We start from the raw sequence: 25,597 nt of genomic DNA, 5'->3' as shown, positions 1-25,597 counted from the left end.
TTCCTAACTCTCACCAAGTTCCGTTCACCCGTCATCCCTGACGTACATTGGCTGTTAATTAACTAGCTGTTTTTGCCTCTGCTTTTGCTTTTCATTTCTGGAGTATTGTGTGCAGTTTTGGTTTTCTGGCTTAAGAAAGGATATTCTTGCGATAGAGGAAGTGCTGCGAAAGTTCACCAGACTGATTCCTGGAATGGCAGGATTGTTGTATGAGGAGAAATTGGGTCTACTGGGCCTGTATTCACTGGAATTTAGAAGAATGAGAGAGGATCTCATGGAAACGTAAATAAGTCTGACAGGACTGGACAGACTGGATGCAGGGATATTGTTTACTCGTCTGGGTGGGAGAAGGGTTTAGAACAAGGGGTCATAGTCTCAGTTTATGGTGTAGGCCATTTAGGACTGAGACTAGGAGAAATTTCTTCACTCAGAGTAGGTAACCTGTAGAATTCTCTACCAAGAAGACTGTGGAAGCTAAGTCACTGAATATATTTAAGAAAGAAATAGATTTCCAGATTCCAAAGATGCCAAGTGGTATGGAGAGAGCGAGGGAGTATGATGTTGAAATAGAGGATCAGCCATGATCATATTCATCGTGATCAGGTGGGAGGAAGGTTTATAATGGAGCTAGATTGGTGATGGAACACTTACTCTTCCTGATATATGTTGATGGCCAAGACTTTGATATACAGGACACAGTTTCAAATTTGCAAATTATATGAAACTTGAAAGTATTGTAAACCATGAGTAGAATAGTGTAAAATTTCAAAAGGAAATCGGCAGGTTGGTGTAATGGCTGGATAATTGGCAGGTGAAATTTAATAGAGAAGTGTGAAATTATTCATTTTGGTAGGAAGAATGAGGAGGGGCTTTCTAAAATAAAGGGCACAATTCTAAAGGGGGTGCAGAAGTAGAGGGACCTGGGTGTACATATGCATAAATCACTGAAGGTGACCGGACAAGTTGATAGAAAATAGAGGGACCTGGGTGTACATGTGTATAAATCACCAAAGGTGACTGGCCAAGTTGATAGAAGAAGAGGGACCTGGGTGTACATATGCACAAATCACTGAAGGTGATCGGACAAGTTGATAGAAGTAGAGGGACCTGGGTGTACATGTGTATAAATCACTGAAGGTGACCGGACAATTTGATAGAAGAAGAGGGACCTGGGTGTACATGTGTATAAATCACTGAAGGTGACCGGACAAGTTGATAGAAGTAGAGGGACCTGGGTGTACATGTGTATAAATCACTGAAGGTGACCGGACAATTTGATAGAAGAAGAGGGACCTGGGTGTACATGTGTATAAATCACTGAAGGTGACCGGACAAGTTGACAGCAGCTATTAACAAAACATACAGCACCCTTATGTTGGTAGGGTTATGGGGATAAGGTGGAGGTGTGGGCTTGGGTAGGGTGCTCTTTCCAAGCGCCGGTGCAGACTCGATGGGCCGAATGGCCTCCTTCTGCACTGTAAATTCTATGATTCTATGATCTTTAACAATCAGGCCATAGAATATAATAGCAAACACTGGTCTGGCCTCTATTCATATTGAGTCCAGTTTTCATCATACTTTAGGAAGGATATGAAAGCTTTAGAGAGAATGCAGGAAAGACTCACGAGAATGATTCCAGGTATGAGGAACGTCCATTACGTTGGTAGATTGGAGAAGCTGGGACTGTTCTCATTGGAGAAGGGAAGGTTGAGAGGAGATTTGATAGAGGTGTTCAAAATCGTGAGGGATTTGGACAGCGGGATCCGGTGACATGGTGGCACAGCAGTTAGCACTACTGCCTCACAGCGTCAGGGACCCGGGTTCAATTCTAGCCTTAGGTGACTGTGTGGACTTTGCACTTTCTCCCCGTGTTTGCGTGAGTTTCCCCCTGTACTCCTGTTTCCTCCCACAGTCCAAAGATGTGCAGGTTAGGCAGATTGGCCATGCAAAGGTGCCCCGCAGTGTCTAAAAAGATTAGGTAGAGTTACTGGATTACGGGGATAGATGGGGTTGTGGACCTAGGTAGGGTGCTGTTTCAGAGGGTCGGTGCAGACTCGATGGGCTGAATGGCCTCCTCCTGTACTGTAGGGTTTCTATGATTCTATGACAGAGTAGATAGCGAGAAACTAGCCACAGGACACAGATTTACGGTAATTGGTAAAAAACAGCAAAAGTGACATGAAAGACATTGTTACACCCAGTGAGTGGTTAGGATTTGGAATGTGTTACTTGAGATTGCGGCGGAGGCAGGGTCAGTAGAGGATTTTTAAAGAGAAGTGGAACATTATCTGTAAAGGAAAGATTTGCAGAGCAAAGGAAAACAAATGGGGAGTGGCACTCGGTCAGTTACTCCTTTGAGAACTAATGCAGGCATCGTAGGCCAAATGGCCTGCTCCTGTGCTGTAGCCATTCTATGATTGTGTGATTCCATGTCGTAAATTCAGTAACCTGAATTCCAGTGGGTTTTAGCAGCTGTGTTCTATTCTTGAGTTGAGTGACCAGTTAATGCTCCACATGTGATCACCATAATTCTTCACTAATATTGGTAACAATTACTTTGAATAGATCATGAAATAGAAATCAAACGCCACAATATTATGCTTTTGAAACAGCTGATGTTAGTAATCATAGATTTTATGTGTTTAAAGAACTATAGCACCTAGACTCTGACATTGTTCAATGTTCATCTTAAGTAAGATAAGCTATGTCATTTTACGTTTAGAATTAATTCATATGTTGCCTGACATTTTTCAGTATAAAACATAGTTTCTATTTCCCCCCTACCCAGTAGCTCAGTGTTGAAATTTTATTTATCTCTCAGGGCAGCTTATCTAATGTGTCTTGCCAGTCTAGATGTCTGACCAGCCATCCCATCCATAGGGCGCGATTCTCCGCTGCCCACGACGGGTCGGAGAATAGCGGGAGGGCCTTCCCGACATTTTTCCCGACCTCCCGCTATTCTCCCCCCCCCCCCCACGGCCGCCCCACGACACGAATCGCTGCTCGCCATTTTTTACGGCGAACAGCGATTCTCCACTGGCCGATGGGCCGAGTTCCCAGGCCTTTACGGCCGTTTTCACGAACACAAACACACCTGCTCTCACCGTTCGTGAAAACGGCCGCAAAGTGCCGTTCCCGACAACCATGGCACCGATTGGCTCGGCCGCACCACGGCCGTGCCAAGGGTGGCATGGCCTGCGATCGGTGGGTACCAATCGCGGGCAGCGGGTCCGAAACCTGCGCACTCTTCGTTCCTCCGCCGCCCCGCAGGGCGGCTGAGGGGCATGACGGCTCGTGCATGCGCGGGTTTGACGCATATGCGTGATGATGTCATCTGCGCATGCGCGGGTTGGAGCCGTCCAATCCGCGCATGCGCGGCTGACGTCATCATGCGCGTCAGCCGCCGTGACCCTTGGCGCGCAGGCTTAGCGACGGTCGCTAAGCCTGCAATGCCGTGCTTCGCGGGGCCGCGCTGCTAGCCCCGACCGGGGGGGGAGAATCGGGTCCCAGGAGGGGGCGCGGAGGCTGCTGTGAAACACGGCCAGTTTTACGGCAGCCTTTACGACTCTCCGCATTTGCGGAGAATCGCGCCCATAGTCTTTTTGGACAAGTCAAATAAATGTTATTGGGAATAATCAAATCTCTGTTGTTTTGAATAGCTACATTTACAATAGGTTCTGCTGTAATAAGAACAACATCACTGTGAGTCTTCATCTGGCAGGCCAGTCCTTGCCAGTACAATGTTCTAACGTTTTGAAAGCTATATTTTTTGATCTGGTATGATACCTGGATTCAGTGAACTGTCACAATTCAAGTTGTAGCATTCCATTACTTTTGACATCCTCTTTAATTTGCTATTCCACCAAATATAATGACTCCATGTGTTTTTAAACCTGTTCTATTTGGTTAGCACTGTTGCTTCACAGCGCCAGGGTCCCAGGCTCGATTCCCGGCTTGGGTCACTGCCTGTGCTGAGTCTGCACGTTCCCCTTGTGTCTGCATGGGTTTCCTCCGGGTGCCGGTTTCCTTCCACAAGTCCTGAAAGATGTGCTGTTAGGTAATTTGGACATTCTGAATTCTCCCTCTGTGTAACCGAACAGGCGCCGGAGTGCGGCAACGAGGGGATTTTCACAGTAACTTCATTGCAGTGTTAATGTAAGCCTACTTGTGACAATAACTATTTATTATTATTGTTATTGTTCCTGCTAATGAATTTAGCTTGCTTATACATAACCATTCAATAATATGTCATTAAAACGTTGTTGCAGGTAATCTTTCTTTTAGAGCTTTCTAGTTTGGACATTCCTCACTGTTCCCTGCTACAAGCCTTCGCTCCACTGGCTAAAACATTGAAGATCCTTTGTCGTGAAGCTGGTGACGACTTTATCAAGGTAGCAGCCTGTGTCTAACTCATGCAGTCTTTGTTAATGCAGTCTTGTTGATAACTGAGAAGATATGTTCATAAGGTCATAAGAAAGAAGAGCAGATGTAAGCCAGACAGTCCATCAAGCCTGCTCCCCAATTCAGTAATATCATGGCCGATGTGATTCTGACCTTATCTCCACTTTCCGGCCTGTCACCTATAACCCTAGACTCCCGAGGAGATCAAAAATCTATGCAACTCAGCCTTGAAACCTTTCAATGACTCGGCCTCCAGAGGAGAAATTCCTTCTGTTTCCAATATATCCATCCTTCAATGAGGAAACCAAAACTGTACAACAGTAATCCAGGTGCAATCTCACCAATGCCCTGTGCAGTCCTTCCTGCCAAAATGGACAACCTTTCAGTTCCCCACATTATACTCCATCTGCCAAACTTATGCCCACTCACCTAAACTATCGATGTTCCTTTGCAGACTATTTGTATCCTCACAACTTGCTTTCCCACCTCCCTGTCTCATCAGTAAATGTGGCTACACTACGGTTGGTCCCTTCATCCAAGTCATTGATATGGATTGTATATGTAATCTGGTTTTGAAACTTTCCAGTATGTCTCTTACATTTTAACCTTTCAACTTCTGCTGCATGAAGATGTTTAATGGGATAGTGAAGAACCCTTGTTTCAATCCTGATAATAGCTTGATGGTGAGAACTTGGAGAAATCCGAGGAGCCTGTGTTTCTCCGGATGTGGAGCATGGAGTCGACACACAACTATGAAAACAACAGTCATGAGACTACCGTCTTTGTTTGCCCGGGTGCAACATTCTTTGAAGTGGAGTTTGATGAAAAAAGTGAAACCGAAAAAAGGTACCATCTGATTTCGAGCAACAGTCTCCGTAGAGACTTTACCTCTGATACTCTGATGAATGGTTTATTTTTAGTTGGTGGGGTGGGGGTGGGAGGGGGTTTGGGAAAGAGTTAGTATAACAACGTGTCATTCAGTGTTCCTTCAGTCTTTCGTAGTAGACAACCAAGAGGTTTTAAGAAGGGGAATATAGGGGCGGCACGTGGCACAGTGGTTAGCACTGCTGCCGACGGCGCTGAGGACCCGGGTTCGAAACCCGGCCCTGGGTTACTGTCCGTGTGGAGTTTGCACATTTTCCCCGTGTCTGCATGGGTTTCACCCCCACGACCCAAAGATGCGCCGGTTAGGCTAAATTGCCCCTTAATTGGGTACTCCAAATTTAGTCAAAAAAGGGGAATATAAAAAGACTGGTTCCCTTTTGGTCTTAATTCCGCTTATGGCTTCTTGCTCCTCACGCCATTCAATTTATTTTATGGAATCATAGAATGGTTACAGCATAGAAGGAGGCCCTTCAGCCCATCATACCTGTGCCACTCTCTGTAACAGCAATTCACCTAATCCCATTCCTCTGCCTTTTTTTCATCTCCAAATAATTGTCCAATTCGCTCTGAAAGCCTCCACCACTCTCTCAGGCAGTGCATTCCTGATTCTAACCATTCCCTGCAAAAAGACGTTCTTCCTTATGTTGCCGTTGTCAACCTTGTCTCTCCTGGTTCTCAGTCTTTCTTATAATGGAACAGTTTCTCTTTACCTATTCTGTCCAGACACCTCATGATTTTGAACAACTGCAACAAATCCCCTCTTAATCTTCTGTTCTCCAAGGAGAACAGCCCCAGTTTCTCCAATCTATCCACATACTGAAGGCCCTCATCCCTGCAACTAATTTCATGAATCCTTTCTTCCCCGCTCTCACATCTTTCCTTAAATGATGTGTCCAGCACTGCTCCAGTTGAGGGCGAACCAATGCTTAATGCAGGTTTATCACAGATTTGTTGCTTTAATACTCTGTGCCTCTGCGTATTCAACATTTTCTCTGTCTGCCCTGCCACCTTCAATGATTTGTGCATAAATACCCCCAGATCCCTCTGCTCCTGAATCCCCTTTAGAATTGTACCCTTTATTTTATGTTGCGTCTCCTCGTCCTTCATCCAAAAGCGAATCTCTCGAGAAATGTAGTTTCCTTTTCAACCCACCCGTATCCCCTGTTTTAATCGCTTTCTGTCCTTTGAGTAATAATTGTTCTGCCCGATTCATTCTTGCCTAAATTGTCATTTGTAATCTTAAAAGCCCCAGTTGCCAGAGAGATGAACGTCCTTAACATTTTATTAACATTTTTCCTGATTCCAGAATTATTGTGATCATTTCCTCTGTCCTCTTGTGGGCAACGATATATTTCCTGTATCCTTCTTGTATAATTGCTACAGTCCAAATCAGAGTTTTAGTCTCGGTGTTCATTCAGCTGAGTGGTGCTAATTATATGTAGAATTCTTGGTATATCAACACCCTCTGTACAAAGTGACTTGAAGATCTTACAGTTTCTAAATAGTTTGCTTGGGAATTATTTTCTCAAAGGTACGATTACTTGGAATTTACAGACTCCAGAGGAGTGAAAGTGCGCTACGATGGGAAGGTTGGAACAGAGAAATGGCCAACGGTAAGATATTTGGCAACAGGTTTTGCGGCTGAGATCCTGATGCCTCTGGATCTGAAAACCTCGGTCTTAAACATGCAATTTAGGATGAGTGTTTGGAAAGTATTGGGATAGTATTGGAGGGACCAAGAGTTGGCTGAGATGCAAAACCTGAACCTTGGTAAGGGTGTATGTTAACGGGCCCTTAATACAAAGAGAATGTTCTCACTTACATTTTCTTTGTACATAAAAAGTGCTATAGAAAGGCAAGTAGTTATTGACTGTTCCACTTAATCCATTAGACTCATGTCAACGTGAAATCTTCGTCATTTATTCAACACCCAACAAAGTTGGGTGGGAGGATGAGCCGTGAGGAGGATGCAGAGATGCTTCAGTGGGATTTGGACAGGTTGAGTGAGTGGGCGTATGCGTGGCAGATGCAGTATTAAGTGGATAAATGTGAGGTTATCTGCTTCGGTAGCAAAAATAGAAAGACAGATTATTATTTGAATGGGTGTAAGTCAAGAGAGGTGGATACTCAGCGAGACCTTGGTGTCCTCGTGCATCAGTCACTGAAATTAAACGTGCGGGTACAGCAGACAGTGAAGAAGGCAAATGGTATTTTGGACTTCATAGCAAGAGGATTTGAATATAGGAATAGGGATGTTTTACTGCAATGGTATATAGGGCATCGGTGAGGTCACACCTGGAGTATTGTGTGCAGTTTTGGTCTCCTTATCTGAGAAAAGGCCGAATGGTGGTTTCCTGTTCCTATTTTCTACGTTTCTATTCTGTTTGTGACAATTGGGGCAAATTCTTTTCCTGCCCATCACTGAATTGAAGTGATATCTGACAGTCTTGTGATTCAGGCATACATAATAGTTCAGTGGAGTCCAAGTATTTACTCGGCAGAATCCAGAAACTTGTGTATAATCGCCTGCAACCAAAAATATAAATGGTTCTGAGATTGCTTTTATCCATTAATATTTGGAGATGAAGAAAATTGAAGTTTGATATCTGATGCACCGTCTCCTTGGTGCTATATTGGCTAACGGGCTGGGAGCATAAATTATGTTTGCAACACGGCTCTTAAATTATTTGTAATTGCTAATCTTGCTTAGGTCTAGTTGGGTTCTTGCAATATGCCACTTCAGAGTAATTGTTAGGAAAGGCAAGGGGACAGCAAGATGCTCAATGGAGACTTGTATCTGGAAATCACAAAGATTCTGATGGGTGACCTAGAGCTTTGAAGAGGATTGAAGCTTGTTTTGGGCATTAGAACTGGTATAGGACCGAATTGCTTATAAGGAAATTACCACTGATACCCAGAGAAAGTAGTCTGAATTCGAGGCTGTTCCAAAGCAGGAGTTCTTGTCATCCACATTCTGTTGAGGTAGTTTCCAGATCATGGCTGGAACTTTATATCATGAGGTGTCTCTGCTTTTAAAAACATCACATCTGTTTTGTTCATCAATAAAATGATGGCTGTTTCATTTCAGTGTTTTTTTTCATGACTGCAATTGAGGTCTGTGCATTTCTTGGGAATTTTCATGAGAGAAAGTTTTTCATTTGAAAATCCTTCCTGTTTCCAAGTATCAGTCTGCCATCTGCAGTGAAAACAGGACCTCAGTGATGGATGTCACTGAAATAATGGTTAGTTCTGGTTGTGTGTAAGATTCTTGCTTGTGTCTTTGTTTGCAGTCGGTGACGTTTAAATCCGGTCCAAGGCTGCAGTTTCTCTTCCACTCTGACAACTGTAACAATGAGTGGGGATACAAGTTCATGGTCAAAGCATATGGCCTTCCAGATGTACGGGTACCGTGGGTTGCAGATCTACAGCTTCTTGTGTCGCGACTAATGGGTTGCCTTGCCTCCCGGGCACTGTCTCTAAATTCAGCATGTGGTAAGCTTTTTCCCCCATTTTAAACTGTTAAAAAAGAGTCTTATAGTTAATATTAGATAGTTAATGGTCACTTGGATGCATGACAGCAGAAAACTTGCACAGGTTTTAGCCTACACTGGACCCTTGCAGACAGAAGTAAGTGTTCACCCCAGCTCGATTTACACTCCGGTTTCAGAAGTGGCGCAGCGGTTCGAATTCACTTCCGGAATTGGGTGACCATGTGAAGTTTGCATGTTCTCCCTGTGCCTGCGTGTGTTTCCTCCCACAGTCCAAAGATGTGCAGGATAGGTGGATTCGCCATGACCAATGTGTTGGGTAACAGTGCTAGGGTGAGAGAGTGGGCCTGGGGCAAATGCTCTTTCAGAGAATTTTGGTGCAGACTCAATGTGCTAGAGGCTTTCTTCTACACGAGGGATTCTATTGATTCTGCTTTCTTTTTAAAAATAATTTTAGAGTACTCAATTCATTTTTTCCAATTAAGGGCCAATTTAGTGTAGCCAATTCACCTAGCCTGCACATCTTTGGGTTGTGGGGGCGAAACCCACGCAAATATGGGGAGAATGTGCAAACTCCATGAGGACAGTGACCCAGGGCCGGGATCGAACCTGGGATCTCGGCGGCGTGAGGCAGCAGTGCTAACCACTGCGTCACCGTGCTGCCTGTTCGATTCTGCTTTCTGTTGCATCGTCTAACGTCTTATGAATATTTCCCTGGGTGAACACACCACTATTTTGTGTAAAATGTTTGATCGGCTACTTTCACATGAATGAACACATTTCCTGGTGCCACCCATACAACATATTTGTGCTTGTTTGGCTGGGAAATACTGTACTTCTCTCCTGCTGTGCTTTCACTCAGGCTTTGCTGGTCATTTCAGATATTATTGTCTGTGAGAAATAACCTGATGCTTGTATTCTCCACCTCGAAAAATGACCTTGCAAATTGTCATTGGATTTGAAAGTTCTGCCCAGTAATTCAGAGCTCCTGTGGTGGTGTTTAGCTATTTTCTTTTTTTTTAAATAATTGTTATTGAAGAAATTTTTCAAAATACAAACATTTTAACCCCCCCTACATTTACATTTAAATTATAACAAAACAAAGTCAAACCCCCCTACTTAACAAAAAAAAGAAAAAAGTCCCCCCCCCCCCTACTCGCGCGTCCCCCCCCCCGCCGGCGAACCGACAGTCAGACCAACTTATCATTTCTAGCAGCGTCCTCGGGCAGGCCTTGCCCGTGCCACCACCGCTACCGTACTTCCTTCGTCTTTGTCCCCCCTCCCCCCCCTCCCTCCCGCCCTCCCCTCCCCTCCCGGGTTGCTGCTGTCACGGCCTCAGTTTCTATCTCTGATCCAAGAGGTCTAGGAAGGGTTGCCATTGCCTGAAAAACCCCTGCACCGACCCTCTCAGGGCGAATTTGATCCTTTCCAATTGGATGAAGTTTGCCATGTCGTTTAACCAGGTGTTAACACTCGGAGGCCTTTCGTCCCTCCACTGAATCAGGATCCTCCTCCGAGCCACCAAGGACGCAAAGGCTAATATTCCAGCCTCCCTCGCCTCCTGTACCCCCGGTTCCACCCCAACCCTGAAGATCGCAAGTCCCCATCCTGGCTTGACCCTGGACCCCACCACTCTCGACACCGTCCCTGCCACCCCCTTCCAGAACTCCTCCAGTGCCGGACATGCCCAAAACATATGTGCATGATTCGCAGGGCTTCCCGAACATCTAATACACCTGTCTTCACCCCCGAAAAACCGACTCATCCTTGTCCCCGTCATGTGGGCTCTATGCAGTACCTTAAATTGAATGAGACTTAGTCTCGCACATGACGACGACGAGTTGACCCTCTCCAGGGCGTCTGCCCATGTCCCGTCCTCTATCTGTTCCCCCAGCTCTAACTCCCACTTATCTTTCAGCTCCTCTACTGGTACCTCCTCCACCTCCTGCATAATCTTATAGATGTCCGAGATCTTCCCCTCCCCGACCCAGACCCCTGATAGCACCCTATCACTCACCCCCCTGTCGGGGAGCGCGGGGAACCCCGCTACCTGTCGTCTGGCAAATGCCTTCACTTGGAGGTACCTGAACGTGTTCCCCGGGGGGAGCCCAAATTTCTCCTCCAGCTCTCCCAGGCTCGCAAACCTCCCCTCTATAAACAAGTCCCTCAGTTGTCTAATACCCGCCCTCTGCCAGCTCTGGAATCCCCCTCCTGTGTTTCCCGGCGCAAATCTGTGGTTCCCTCTTAGTGGTGCCCCTATCAGACCTCCCGCTTCCCCCCTGTGCCGCCTCCACTGCCCCCAGATCTTGAGGGTGGCCGCCACCACCGGGCTCGTGGTATACCTCGTGGGAGGGAGCGGCCATGGTGCCGTTACCAGTGCCCCTAAGCTTATGTTGCCGCAGGACGCCCTCTCCATGCACTTCCAGGCTGCCCCCTCCCCTTCCATCATCCACTTTCGTACCATCGATGTATTTGCCGCCCAGTAATATCCTGAAAGGTTGGGTAACGCCAGCCCTCCACTATCCCTACTCCGCTCCAAAAAGACCCTTCTAACTCTCGGGGTGCCATGTGCCCACACATACCCCATGATACTACTCGTTACCTTCTTGAAAAAGGCCCTGGGGAGGAAGATGGGCAGACACTGGAACAAAAACAAGAACCTCGGGAGGACCGTCATTTTAACTGACTGCACCCTCCCTGCCAGCGAAAGCGGCACCATGTCCCACCTCTTAAACTCCTCCTCCATCTGTTCCACCAGTCTGGAAAAGTTCAACTTGTGGAGGGTCCCCCAGTTCTTTGCCACCTGCACCCCCAAATACCTAAAACTTTTAACTGCTCTTTTGAAGGGGAGCCTCCCAATTCCCTCCCCTTGGTCTCCCGGGTGTATTACAAAGACCTCACTTTTCCCCAGATTTAATTTATATCCCGAAAAGTCCCCGAACTCCGCTAGTATCCCCATTACCTCCGGCATTCCCCCCTCCGGGTCTGCCACATACAACAACAAATCATCCGCATAGAGCGAGACCCGATGTTCCTCCCCTCCCCTTGTCAGTCCTCTCCACCCCCCTGAACCCCTCAGTGCCATCGCCAACGGCTCAATCGCTAATGCAAAGAGTAAGGGAGATAGGGGACATCCCTGCCTAGTACCTCGATGGAGCCCAAAATATTCTGACCTCCTCCCGTTTGTTACCACACTTGCCATCGGAGCTGAATAGAGCAGTTTTACCCACTTGATAAATCCCTCCCCAAACCCAAACCTTTCCAACGTCTCCCACAAGTATTCCCACTCCACCCTGTCAAATGCCTTCTCCGCGTCCAGCGCTACCACTATCTCCGCCTCCCCTTCCACTGCTGGCATCATAATCACATTTAACAATCTCCGGACATTTGTGTTAAGTTGGCGTCCCTTCACGAACCCCGTCTGGTCTTCATGGACTACCCCTGGCACACAGTCCTCTATCCTGGTTGCCAGGACCTTTGCTAACAGCTTGGCGTCAACATTCAGGAGGGAGATGGGCCTGTAGGACCCGCACTGGACCGGGTCCTTGTCCCGCTTCAAAATCAAGGAGATCAGGGCCTGCGACATTGTTGGGGGCAGAACCCCCCCCCTCGCGCGCCTCATTAAAGGCTCGCACCAGCACTGGACCCACCAAGTCCACAAATTTCCTGTAAAACTCCACCGGGAACCCATCCGGCCCCGGCGCCTTCCCCGCCTGCATCTGGCCTATCCCTTTAATTAGCTCCTGCAGCTCTATCGGCGCCCCCAACCCTTCTACCAGCTCCTCCTGTACCTTTGGGAACCCCAATTTGTCGAGAAAGTTCTTCATTCCCCCTCTCCTCTTCGGCGGTTCAGACCTATACAATTCCCTATAGAAGTCCCTAAAGACCCTATTCACCTCTTGCCCCTTCTGCACTACGTCCCCACCCCTCTCTCTCACTCCCCCAATCTCTCTGGCTGCATCTCGCTTACGAAGCTGGTGTGCCAGCATCCTGCTCGCCTTTTCCCCGTACTCATACGCCGCACCCTGCGCCCTTCTCCACTGCATTTCCGCCTTCCTAGTGGTCAGTAGGTCGAACCTGGCCTGCAAGCTACGCCGCTCCCTTAATAGCCCCTCCTCTGGTGCCGCCGCATATTTCCTATCTACTTCTAGGAGCTCCCCCACCAGCCTCTCCCTTTCCTGCCTCTCCTTCCTCTCTCTCTGTGCCCTTATGGAGATCAGCTCTCCTCTAATCACTGCTTTCAAGGCCTCCCAGACCGTCCCCACCTGCACCTCACCTGTGTCATTCGTACCCAGATAGTTCTCAATGCCCGTTCTCACCCTTCTGCACACCTAGCTATTTTCTAATACAGCTGTGACCCCCATAACTGGGCAAACCAATTTTCTGACAACTGCACTAATTAAGTGGCTCACTAATTATGGGCAGCATGATAGCACAGTGGTTAGCACTGTCTGTGCCGAATCTGCACGTTCTCCCGTCTCTGCGTGAGTTTCCTCCGGGTGCTTCGGTTTCCTCCCACAGTCTAAAGATCTGTAGGTTAGCTGGATTTGCCATACCAAATGGCCCTTGGTGTCCAAAACAGTTAGGTTGGGTTACGGGGATGGGGTGGAGGTGTGGGCTTAAGTAAGGTGCCCTTTCCAAGGGCTGGTGCTGACTCGATGAGCCAAATGGCAGCCTCCTGTGCTGTAAATTCTATGATTTAAGATGTCTGAAGATTGTTGCAACAGGTGTAATGTGAGTGGCAGATTCAGGAAGGGCTCACCATACAATGTGAATTCCTTTGACTGTCCTCATGCATTTTGCAATTAGCAAAAAAAATGAAAGCTCATTTGTAAAATAAATATTTATTTCCATATTTTAGAAAGAACATTTTCTCCCCAACCTCAGTGTTAACTGGTAATTCATGTTTTAAGTTCTTCCTCAGCAGGTACTTTTGATGAACTATTGGTGAAAAACCTTTCAGTAATTGGGACCGGAGGGGTGGTGAGGTGGTGCTGGCATGGGCAGAGGAGAAGCGGAATCTGGGAGAACTCCTCTGCGAGAAGGACCTCTCCTTTCTGCTGATGGGAGAGTGGAACATGTAGGAAAATCTATGACTCATGGACACTGATGGGCCAAGCGAGGCCTGAAATATAGAAAAGGGAAATGGAGCCCCTGCCAATATCTCGCTCTACATTACAGCAGTGTCTGCTCTACAAAAAATACTTTGTTGGCTTTAAAGAGCTTTGGGATGTATTGAGTCCATTCAGGATTCTCCGCTGACAGCGCAAACCAGGAAACGATTCCCAATCCTTCGGCACGCAAATTTTTGCATGCGAAGAATTCCTACGGAATCCCGCTATTGGGCCACCATTTTGATTGGGCCACTTGATAGCGAAGTCCCATGGCTGGGGCCCCTCCCCCTGCAAAGCAATTAACCCCCCCCGCCACCCAGTGCATGGGCGACCTGTCCCCCACCCACTAGAGGCCCCCTAAATAAAGAGGTGCCCCAGCAGAGGGCCGCAGCATTGGAGTTTCTCCCCGATGCTGGGTTTAGATTTAGAACAGTACAGCACAGAACAGGCCCTTCGGCCCTCGATGTTGTGCCGAGCAATGACCACCCTACTCAAACTCACGTATCCACCCTATACCCGTAACCCAACAACTCCCCCTTAACCTTACTTTTTAGGACACTACGGGCAATTTAGCATGGCCAATCCACCTAACCCGCACATCTTTGGACTGTGGGAGGAAACCGGAGCACCCGGAGGAAATCCACGCACACACGGGGAGGACGTGCAGACTCCGCACAGACAGTGACCCAGCTGGGAACCGAACCTGGGACCCTGGAGCTGTGAAGCATTGATGCTAACCACTATGCTACCGATAGCATATGCTATAACACTATGCACCAATTGCATCAGGAATCCCGCTACCAGTGGCGCGAGGTGGAGCAATATCTTTCTGTATTTATGTTCTTTCGATAATTGAATCACTTGTGTGCTAATAAAATACTCAATGCTTCTGATGGAACTTTATCTTGCATCTTTTTCTCTGTAAAGGACTACTCCCTGCTGTCGAGTTACCAGTGGAGAAGGTTACGGCTGTTGTAGAATCTCAGCTCTGGAAACCCATCTTAAGACACGGAATGTGTGTGGGAATAAGTCCATGTCCAGAGGAACCATTAGACTGCACACAATCACAAGACATTGAGATGGTAAATTTAATATAAATACTATGGCTGGTCTGCTAGTTGGGAGGCATCTGGGCTGAACCTTGATTTTATTGAAACTTAGAAAACACTAAACTGAAATCTTTGCCACAGTCCTACATAAAATTGCTACTTAATTTGAGCTGGTAAAATTCAGTATTTATAAAACTTCCAACTTAAAGATGAGAGCGCGGAGTACTTGGTAAAATAGGATTGTGTCAACACGGCTTTGTCAAAGGGAGGTAACAAGGAAGTTAGACAAAGGAGAACTAGTCAACCTGCTTTATTTAGATTTCTAAAAGGCCTTTGACAAGGTGCCACATAGGAGATTGTTAAATAAGTTAAGAGCCCATGGTGTTAAAGATGCGATCCTGGAATGAATAGAGGATTGGCTGACTGGCAGAAGGCAGAGAGTGGGGATAAAGGGGTCTTTTTCAGGATGGCACCGGTGACTAGCCGTGTGCCTCAGGGGTCTGTGCTGGGACCGCAACTTTTCACAATATACATTAATGATCTGGAAGAAGGAACTGAAGGCACTGTTGCTAAGTTTGCAGATGATACAAAGATCTGTAGAGGGACAGGTAGTATTGAGGAAGCAAGGGGGCTGCAGAAGGATTTATATAGGCTAGGAGAGTGTGCAATGAAATGGCAAATGAAATATAATGTGGAAAATTGTGAGGTTATATACTTTGGAAGGAGGAATTTAGGCATAGACTATTTTCTAAAGTGGAAAATGCTTCGGAAAGCAGAAGCACAAAGGGACTTGGGAGTTCTTGTTCATGATTCGCTTAAGGTTAACGTGCAGGTTCAGTCGGCAGTTAAGAAGGCAAATGCAATGTTAGCATTCACGTCAAGAGGGCTAGAATACAAGACCAGTGATGTACTTCTGAAGCTGTATAAGGCTCTAGTCAGACCCCATTTGGAGTATTCTGAGCAGTTTTGGGTGCCCTTTTCTAAGGAAGGATGTGCTGGCCTTGGAAAGGGTCCAGAGGAGTTTCACAAGAATGATCCCTGGAATAAACAGCTTGTCATATGAGGAACGGTTGAGGACTATGCGTCTGTACTTGTTGGAGTTTAGAAGGATGAGGGGGTAATCTTACTGAAACTTACGGGATACTGTAAGTACCTGAGGACCTTAGAACCAGAGGACACAATCTCAGACTAATGAACTTGCCAACATTGAGGGCATTTAAAAGCATATGGATGATAATGGCATAGTGTAGGTTAGATGGCCTTTAGTTTTTGACTTCCATGTCGGTGCAACATCGTGGGCCGAAGGGCCTGTACTGCGCTGTATCGTTCTATGTTCTAAAGGGACGCTCCTTTAAAACAGAGATGAAGAGGAATTTCTTCAGCCAGAGGGTGTTGAATCTGTGGATTCAAGATAGATAGTTTCTTGATTATAAAGCAAACGGGTTATGGAGAGAAGGCAGGAGAATGGGGATGAGAAAAATATCAGCCATGATTGAATGAAGGAGCAGACACGATGGGCCCAGTGGCCTAATTCTGATCCTCTGTCTTATGGTCTTCACTTCTGTCCTAAGTTTGGAATATGTGTAACTGAAAAATAGCCAACGTTGGCAAGGCAGTGTTTAATGCCCCATATCACCAGGGGTATATTATGGAACTGTGATCACAATGAGGGCCAGAAAAAGTAGGGTTTGCATTCCACAAATTTGCTCAATTTGACAACATGCTAAGTGGGGTTTGAACTTGCAAGCAATGTGCTGCTCACCAATACCATAATCCACTATCCATTATATTATGGAGTATAATCTATCAAATATATAGGTGACAAAGTCAAAATCAATCTGACATCTATCCTTGAGATGTTCATTTCTTGAACTTTCAATCTAGTTTAAGGATCTATTTAGCAATGTTAAAGACTATAAAGAGGATGAGGGGTCAATGATGCATCATTTTCATAGAGAATGTTATTTCTGACTTTAGCTGAATGCATTTCGGCCCTTTGAGGGGTGTACACCACCTTGGGGAGATTCAAGTCGAGTTGTTAGTAAGATTTGCATGGAGGCGGGTGACAACATATTGAAGAAACTTGGAAATTGGGTGATAGTGAGGATCTTGGGGTTGAGGTGTTTTCTGAACAGGAGGAAGGAATTCTGAACGGGAGGAGTTGTTGACTGAGGAGAGAGAACTGTTTGCTATGTCAGCCCACATGATGGTTGGAAGAGATGTTGGCTGGTCAACAATGGGAAGGTGGTTGACAGGCCTGAATCAGGAATATTGGGTGGTCAGCAATGGGAATGTGGTTGGGTGATGAGCAATGGGAATGTGGTTGGGTGATGAGCAATGGGAATGTGGTTGGGTGGTCAGTAATGGGAATGTGGTTGGGTGGTCAGCAATGAGAATGTGGTTGGGTGGTCAGCAATGGGGATGTGGTTGGGTGATGAGCAATGGGAATGTGGTTGGGTGATGAGCAATGGGAATGTGGTTGGGTGGTCAGTAATGGGAATGTGGTTGGGTGATGAGCAATGGGAATGTGGTTGGGTGGTCAGTAATGGGAATATGGTTGGGTGGTCAGGATGCGATTGTGATTGGGTGGTCAGTAATGGGATTGTGCTTGGGTGAGGTGCAATGGGAATGAGGTTGGGTGGTCAGTAAAGGGAATGTGGTTGGGTGGTCAGTAATGGGAATATGGTTTGGTGGTCAATGGGAATGTGGTTGGGTGGTCAGTAATGGGAATGTGGTTGGGTGGTCAGTAATGGGAATATGGTTGGGTGGTCAGTAATGGGAATGTGGTTGGGTGGTCAGTAATGGGTTTGTGGTTGGGTGATGAGCAATGGGAATGTGGTTGGGTGGTCAGCAATGGGAATGTGGTTGGCTGGTCAGTAATGGGAATGTGGTTGGGTGGTCAGTAATGGGAATATGGTTGGGTGGTCAGGATGGGATTGTGGTTGGGTGGTCAGCAATGGGAATGTGTTTGGTTGGTCAGCAATGGGAATGTGGTTGGGTGGTCAGCAATGGGAATGTGGTTGGGTGGTCAGTAATGGGAATGTGGTTGGGTGGTCAGTAATGGGAATGTGGTTGGGTGGTCAGCAATGGGAATGTGGTTGGGTGGTCAGCAATGGGAATGTGGTTGGGTGGTCAGCAATGGGATTGTGGTTGGGTGGTCAGCAATGGGAATGTGGTTGGGTGGTCAGTAATGGGAATGTGGTTGGGTGGTCAGTAATGGGAATGTGGTTGGGTGGTCAGTAATGGGAATGTGGTTGGGTGGTCAGCAATGGGAATGAGGTTGGCTGGTCAGGATGGGATTGTGGTTGGGTGGTCAGTAATGGGAATGTGGTTGGGTGGTCAGGACGGGATTGTGGTTGGGTGGTCAGCAATGGGAACATGGTTGGGTGGTCAGTAATGGGAATGTGGTTGGGTGGAGAGTAATGGGACTATGGTTGGGTGGTCAGCAATGGGATGTGGTTTGGTGGTCAGTAATGGGATTGTGGTTGGGTGATGAGCAATGGGAATGAGGTTGTGTGGTCAGTAATGGGAATATTGTTGGGTGGTCAGCAATGGGAATGAGGTTGGCTGGTCAGGATGGGATTGTGGTTGGGTGGTCAGTAATGGGAATGTGGTTGGGTGGTCAGGACGGGATTGTGGTTGGGTGGTCAGCAATGGGAACATGGTTGGGTGGTCAGTAATGGGAATGTGGTTGGGTGGAGAGTAATGGGACTATGGTTGGGTGGTCAGCAATGGGATGTGGTTTGGTGGTCAGTAATGGGATTGTGGTTGGGTGATGAGCAATGGGAATGTGGTTGGGTGGTCAGTAATGGGAATATGGTTGGGTGGTCAGGATGCGATTGTGATTGGGTGGTCAGTAATGGGATTGTGCTTGGGTGAGGTGCAATGGGAATGAGGTTGGGTGGTCAGTAAAGGGAATGTGGTTGGGTGGTCAGTAATGGGAATATGGTTTGGTGGTCAATGGGAATGAGGTTGGGTGGTCAGTAATGGGAATATGGTTGGGTGGTCAGCAATGGGAATGTGGTTGGGTGGTCAGTAATGGGAATGTGGTTGGGTGGTCAGTAATGGGAATGTGGTTGGGTGGTCAGTAATGGGTTTGTGGTTGGGTGATGAGCAATGGGAATGTGGTTGGGTGGTCAGCAATGGGAATGTGGTTGGCTGGTCAGTAATGGGAATGTGGTTGGGTGGTCAGTAATGGGAATATGGTTGGGTGGTCAGGATGGGATTGTGGTTGGGTGGTCAGCAATGGGAATGTGTTTGGTTGGTCAGCAATGGGAATGTGGTTGGGTGGTCAGCAATGGGAATGTGGTTGGGTGGTCAGTAATGGGAATGTGGTTGGGTGGTCAGTAATGGGAATGTGGTTGGGTGGTCAGCAATGGGAATGTGGTTGGGTGGTCAGCAATGGGAATGTGGTTGGGTGGTCAGCAATGGGATTGTGGTTGGGTGGTCAGCAATGGGAATGTGGTTGGGTGGTCAGTAATGGGAATGTGGTTGGGTGGTCAGTAATGGGAATGTGGTTGGGTGGTCAGTAATGGGAATATTGTTGGGTGGTCAGCAATGGGAATGAGGTTGGCTGGTCAGGATGGGATTGTGGTTGGGTGGTCAGTAATGGGAATGTGGTTGGGTGGTCAGGACGGGATTGTGGTTGGGTGGTCAGCAATGGGAACATGGTTGGGTGGTCAGTAATGGGAATGTGGTTGGGTGGAGAGTAATGGGACTATGGTTGGGTGGTCAGCAATGGGATGTGGTTTGGTGGTCAGTAATGGGATTGTGGTTGGGTGATGAGCAATGGGAATGAGGTTGTGTGGTCAGTAATGGGAATATTGTTGGGTGGTCAGCAATGGGATTGTGGTTGAGTGGTCAGTAATGGGAATGTGGTTGTGTGGTCAGCAATGGGAATGTGGTTGGGTGGTCAGCAATGGGAATGTTGTTGGGTAGTCAGTAATGGGAATGTGGTTGGGTGGTCAGCAATGGGAATGTGGTTGGGTGGTCAGGATGGGATTGTGGTTGGGTGGTCAGTAATGGGAATGTGGTTGGGTGGTCAGGACGGGATTGTGGTTGGGTGGTCAGTAATGGGAATGTGGTTGAGTGGTCAGTAATGGGATTGTGGTTGGGTGATGAGCAATGGGAATGTGGTTGGGTGGTCAGTAATGGGAATATGGTTGGGTGGCCAGTAATGGGAATATGGTTGGGTGGTCAGTAATGGGATTGTGGTTGGGTGATGAGCAATGGGAATGTGGTTGGGTGGTCAGCAATGGGAATGTGGTTGGGTGGTCAGTAATGGGAATGTGGTTGGGTGGTCAGTAATGGGAATGTGGTTGGGTGGTCAGTAATAGGAATATGGTTGGGTGGTCAGTAATGGGAATGTGGTTGGGTGGTCAGGATGGGATTGTGGTTGGGTGGTCAGGACGGGATTGTGGTTGGGTGGTCAGCAATGGGAATGTGGTTGGGTGGTCAGTAATGGGAATGTGGTTGGGTGGTCAGCAATGGGATTGTGGTTGGGTGGTCAGTAATGGGAATGTGGTTGGGTGGTCAGTAATGGGAATGTGGTTGGGTGGTCAGCAATGGGAATGTGGTTGGGTGGTCAGGACGGGATTGTGGTTGGGTGGTCAGTAATGGTAATGTGGTTGGGTGGTCAGCAATGGGATTGTGGTTGGGTGGTCAGTAATGAGAATGTGGTTGGGTGGTCAGTAATGGGAATGTGGTTGGGTGGTCAGCAATGGGAATGTGGTTGGGTGGTCAGGACGGGATTGTGGTTGGGTGGTCAGTAATGGTAATGTGGTTGGGTGGTCAGCAATGGGATTGTGGTTGGGTGGTCAGTAATGAGAATGTGGTTGGGTGGTCAGTAATGGGAATGTGGTTGGGTGGTCAGCAATGGGAATGCGGTTGGATGGTCAGCAATGGGATTGTGGTTGGGTGGTCAGCAATGGGATTGTGGTTGGGTGGTCAGTAATGGGAATGTGGTTGGGTGGTCAGCAATGGGAATATGGTTGGGTGGTCAGCAATGGGAATGTGGTTGGGTGGTCAGCAATGGGATTGTGGTTGGGTGGTCAGCAATGGGAATGTGGTTGGGTGGTCAGTAATGGGAATGTGGTTGGGTGGTCAGTAATGGGAATGTGGTTGGGTGGTCAGCAATGGGAATGAGGTTGGGTGGTCAGTAATGGGAATGTGGTTGGGTGGTCAGCAATGGGAAAGTGGTTAGGTGGTCAGCAATGGGAATGTTGTTGTGTAGTCAGCAATGGGAATGTGGTTGGGTGGCCAGTAATGGGACTATGGTTGGGTGGTCAGCAATGGGATGTGGTTGGGTGGTCAGTAATGGGATTGTGGTTGGGTGATGAGCAATGGGAATGAGGTTGTGTGGTCAGTAATGGGAATATGGTTGGGTGGTCAGCAATGGGATGTGGTTGGGTGGTCAGTAATGGGATTGTGGTTGGGTGATGAGCAATGGGAATGAGGTTGTGTGGTCAGTAATGGGAATATTGTTGGGTGGTCAGCAATGGGATTGTGGTTGAGTGGTCAGTAATGGGAATGTGGTTGGGTGGTCAGCAATGGGAATGTGGTTGGGTGGTCAGCAATGGGAATGTTGTTGGGTAGTCAGTAATGGGAATGTGGTTGGGTGGTCAGCAATGGGAATGTGGTTGGGTGGTCAGGATGGGATTGTGGTTGGGTGGTCAGTAATGGGAATGTGGTTGGGTGGTCAGGACGGCATTGTGGTTGGGTGGTCAGCAATGGGAATGTGGTTGAGTGGTCCGTAATGGGAATGTGGTTGAGTGGTCAGTAATGGGATTGTGGTTGGGTGATGAGCAATGGGAATGTGGTTGGGTGGCCAGTAATGGGAATATGGTTGGGTGGTCAGTAATGGGATTGTGGTTGGGTGATGAGCATTGGGAATATGTTTGGGTGGTCAGCAATGGGAATGTGGTTGGGTGGTCATTAATGGGAATATGGTTGGGTGGTCAGCAATGGGAATGTGGTTGGGTGGTCAGCAATGGGAATGTGGTTGGGTGGTCAGTAATGGGAATGTAGTTGGGTGGTCAGTAATGGGATTGTGGTTGGGTGGTCAGTAATGGGAATATTGTTGGGTGGTCAGCAATGGGAATGTGGTTGGGTGGTCAGCAATGGGAATGTGGTTGAGTGATGAGCAATGGGAATGTTGTTGGGTGGTCAGTAATGGGAATGTGGTTGGGTGGTCAGTAATGGGAATATTGTTGAGTGGTCAGCAATGGGAATGTGGTTGGGTGGTCATTAATGGGAATATGGTTGGGTGGTCAGCAATGGGAATGTGGTTGGGGGGTCAGCAATGGGAATGTGGTTGGGTGGTCAGTAATGGGAATGTGGTTGGGGGGTCAGCAATGGGAATGTGGTTGGAGGGTCAGCAATGGGAATATGGTTGGGTGGTCAGCAATGGAATGTGGTTGGGTGGTTAGCAATGGAATGTGGTTGGGTGGTCAGTAATGGGAATGTGGTTGGGTGGTCAGTAATGGGAATGTGGTTGGGTGGTCAGGATGGGATTGTGGTTGAGTGGTCAGCAATGGGAATGTGGATGGGTGGTCAGCAATGGGAATGTGGTTGGGTGGTCAGCAATGGAATGTGGTTGGGTGGTCAGCAATGGAATGTGGTTGGGTGGTCATTATCCTGAATGTAGTTAAGAGTCTGAGTTGGGTTTAGCTGAAATGGACCTGGAGAGTGGGAAGTTGAAAATAAAAGCAGAAATTGATGGGTGTTCAGGCTCAGACTGGAGTGGGATGATTTGGCTTTGGTGGCAAACATTAGAGGCTTTGGGTGGAGATTTATGAATGGATTGCCTTTATCTTAGTGACAAATTATTCCATGAACAACAAAAACAGAAAATGCTGGATGACCTACGCAGGTCTGACAGCATCTGTGGAGAGAGAAACAGAGTTAATGTTTCCAAGTCCATATGACTCTTCATAAATTCTGCTCCTGTTTGAGGTGAATATAGAGCTGTAGTGGAGGAAACATTAAAGGAACACATTTATAGTATTGTACTTCTGGATAATGAGCATGCAATGTTTTTGGACTAAATTTAAAAGTGGATTACATTTTTCAAAGCAGTATGTATTACTATTTTACCCCCCCCCCCCACCCCCACCACCACACACACAACCTCATCTGTAAAGAAAAGTAGAATTTCTGTGATCCGCATGTGAAGACAATAACCCTTTGCACTTTGTCTGCTGTGTATTATAGAGCAAGAATGATGTTCATAAGTTCCTGGTTCAGGTTGCTCGCTGGGATCCTTCACAAGAGGATTCCCCTGACTCTCAGTCTGACCTCGTTAAGAGATTCATAAGCCTATGCAAGAAACAGTCAGCCAAGTCCGAAGTAGTTGGTGGATTTGGTCTTGGGTCAAAAGTTGATCAAGCTGTGAACTCTGTCTTTGCTACCATGATGTACCACAGCCCGGATCTTCACAGCGCTCTGAGAACCTATGGTAAATTATATTTTTTGGTTTAAAAACAGTCTATGGAAATTAATTTTATTATAAATGTGTATTTAAATTTGAGTCTATATATTGCATTATAATCCCTGTGAATGTTTAAATCCCACCAAGTTTTCATGGTCTGCTTGAACCTACCAATCGCAACTGGCTATGAAATGAAATGAAAAATGAAATGAAAATCGCTTATTGTCACGAGTAGGCTTCAATGAAGTTACTGTGAAAAGCCCCTAGTCGCCACATTCCGGCGCCTGTCCGGGGAGGCTGGTACGGGAATCGAACCGTGCTGCTGGCCTGCTTGGTCTGCTTTAAAAGCCAGCGATTTAGCCGAGTGATAGGCACAAATTGTGAATATTATTTGCAGAAGAAAGGAGATCCAGCAGTGTAAACTGATCCTCTTGCAGCTTTCACACTAAAATGCAATGGTTGTGTCACATTTTTGTCCTGTGTCAAATAACTGCCTAGAAGCCCAGTTATAGTTCCTGTCCCATCAAAATTTGGGTTGTCAGGATGTGATCATTCTTCATGCCTCAACCCGTGTGTCGGTGAGATGTCTCCTGATTCATCTCTACTGCCTTCAGCGCTTAGAACCATAGAATCAATACAGTGCAGAAAGAGGCCATTTGGCCTGTTGGGTCTGCACCGACTCTTTGAAAGAGCATCCTACCTAGGCCCCTATCCCGCCCTATCGGTCCCAGGTTTAATTCCTGCCTTGGGTCACTGCCTGTGTGGAGTCTGCACGCTCTCCCCGTGTCTGCGTGGGTTTCCCCCGGGTTCTCTGGTTTCCTCCCACAAGTCACGAAAGACGTGCTATTAGGTGAATTGGACATTCTGAATTCTCCCTCTGTGGACCCGAACAGATGCCTGAATTTGGCGACTAGGGGCTTTTCACAGTAACTTCATTGCAGTGTTAATGTAAGCCTACTTGTGACAATAAAGGTTATTATATTATCTTTGGACTGTGGGAGGAAACCGGCGCACCTGGAGGAAACCCACACAGACATGGGGAGAACGTGCAAACTCAACACAGTCACCCAAGACTTGTATGTCCCCTGGGTTTTTTCTGGTACCCCAGGATCCGAAATTTGGCCTGGCCAGCTATTTGTTTGATTGTGACTTACACTTAGCAGAATGCTGCAGTTTTAGCTTTAATAACTACTGTTTTGCATTGCTGGATGGTTTGAGCCTACAAAGACACCTGGCTCTCATCAACTTTGTCTGTAGCTATTTCACTTCACTGCTATTGGTGAAGCCTGCACATTATCTGTTAAGTTTCAGTTTAACATTATTGGATACACCAATATGCTAGTGTCTGTTTGCTCTTCCTGTGTGCAATAATTTACACTTAGAACATAGAATTGGCAGTGCAGAAGGAGGCCATTCGGCCCATCGAGTCTGCACCGGCCCTTGGAAAGAGCACCCCACACCTCCACCCTATCCCCATAACCCAGTAACCCCACCTAACCTTTTTGGACACTAAGGGCTATTTAACAGGGCCAATCCACCTAACCTGCACATCTGGACTGTGGGAGGAAACTGGAGCACCCGGAGGAAACGCACGCAGACACGAGGAGAACATGCAGACTCCACACAGTGGCCCAAGCGGAGAATTGAACCTGGGACCCTGGCGCTGTGAAGCAACGTGCTAACTACTGCACTACCATGCTGCGCCTTATCTGCCTTAAGTTCCAGTTGCCATTTTTAAAATCTCGGAGCACTTTTGTTCAGCCCATTTTCTGTAATTTATGGGCTGCCGCCTGAGAATTTGATGAATTTTCATGGAGTTTCTTAATCCAGATCAGAAAATAATTAGAAATAATTGTGGTTCCATCTCTGAGCCCTGGAACACCAATTCAGTCCTGTGTTTCAGTGGTGTCTTCGCGGCACTTGTGCCTCTCCAGCTAGGGTACCTGTTGATCATTCACAGCATCACTTCCAAGGAAAGCATATCCTTCCTTAGATAAGGAGATCAAAACTGTCCACAGTATCCCAGTTATGTCATTACCAAAGTCCTGAAACGTTGTTGTAGAACTTCCTTACTTTTATCCTCCAGTCCCTTTGCAATAAAGGCCAGCACCCATTAGCCTTTCTAATAACTTGGTGTCCCTGCATACTATCTTTGTGTTTCCTGAAACCCAAATCTCGCCAAACACCAACACTTAAAAGTTTCTGAAATCTATTATAAATGAGGTGTTAAAA

General features: G+C 47.1%; 1 protein-coding gene across 3 annotated transcripts in view; it reads left to right on the top strand.

The window, feature by feature from the left end:
- Nucleotides 1-25,597, top strand: part of zzef1 (zinc finger, ZZ-type with EF hand domain 1) — a 371,817-nt gene that overhangs the window by 144,941 nt on the left and 201,279 nt on the right. For all 3 annotated transcript variants that reach the window (XM_038813628.1, XM_038813629.1, XM_038813630.1), the window contains exons 21-26: nucleotides 4,269-4,391; nucleotides 5,078-5,247; nucleotides 6,818-6,899; nucleotides 8,577-8,778; nucleotides 14,816-14,970; nucleotides 23,149-23,392. In XM_038813628.1, the coding sequence (XP_038669556.1) occupies nucleotides 4,269-4,391; nucleotides 5,078-5,247; nucleotides 6,818-6,899; nucleotides 8,577-8,778; nucleotides 14,816-14,970; nucleotides 23,149-23,392 (976 nt within the window). The remainder of the gene's footprint in view (nucleotides 1-4,268; nucleotides 4,392-5,077; nucleotides 5,248-6,817; nucleotides 6,900-8,576; nucleotides 8,779-14,815; nucleotides 14,971-23,148; nucleotides 23,393-25,597) is intronic.

Source organism: Scyliorhinus canicula, chromosome 12 (genome assembly GCF_902713615.1).
Source record: "Scyliorhinus canicula chromosome 12, sScyCan1.1, whole genome shotgun sequence".
NCBI lineage: Eukaryota > Metazoa > Chordata > Chondrichthyes > Carcharhiniformes > Scyliorhinidae > Scyliorhinus > Scyliorhinus canicula.
Note: the sequence above shows the minus strand (reverse complement) of the source record. Positions and strands in the feature narration are given on the sequence as shown.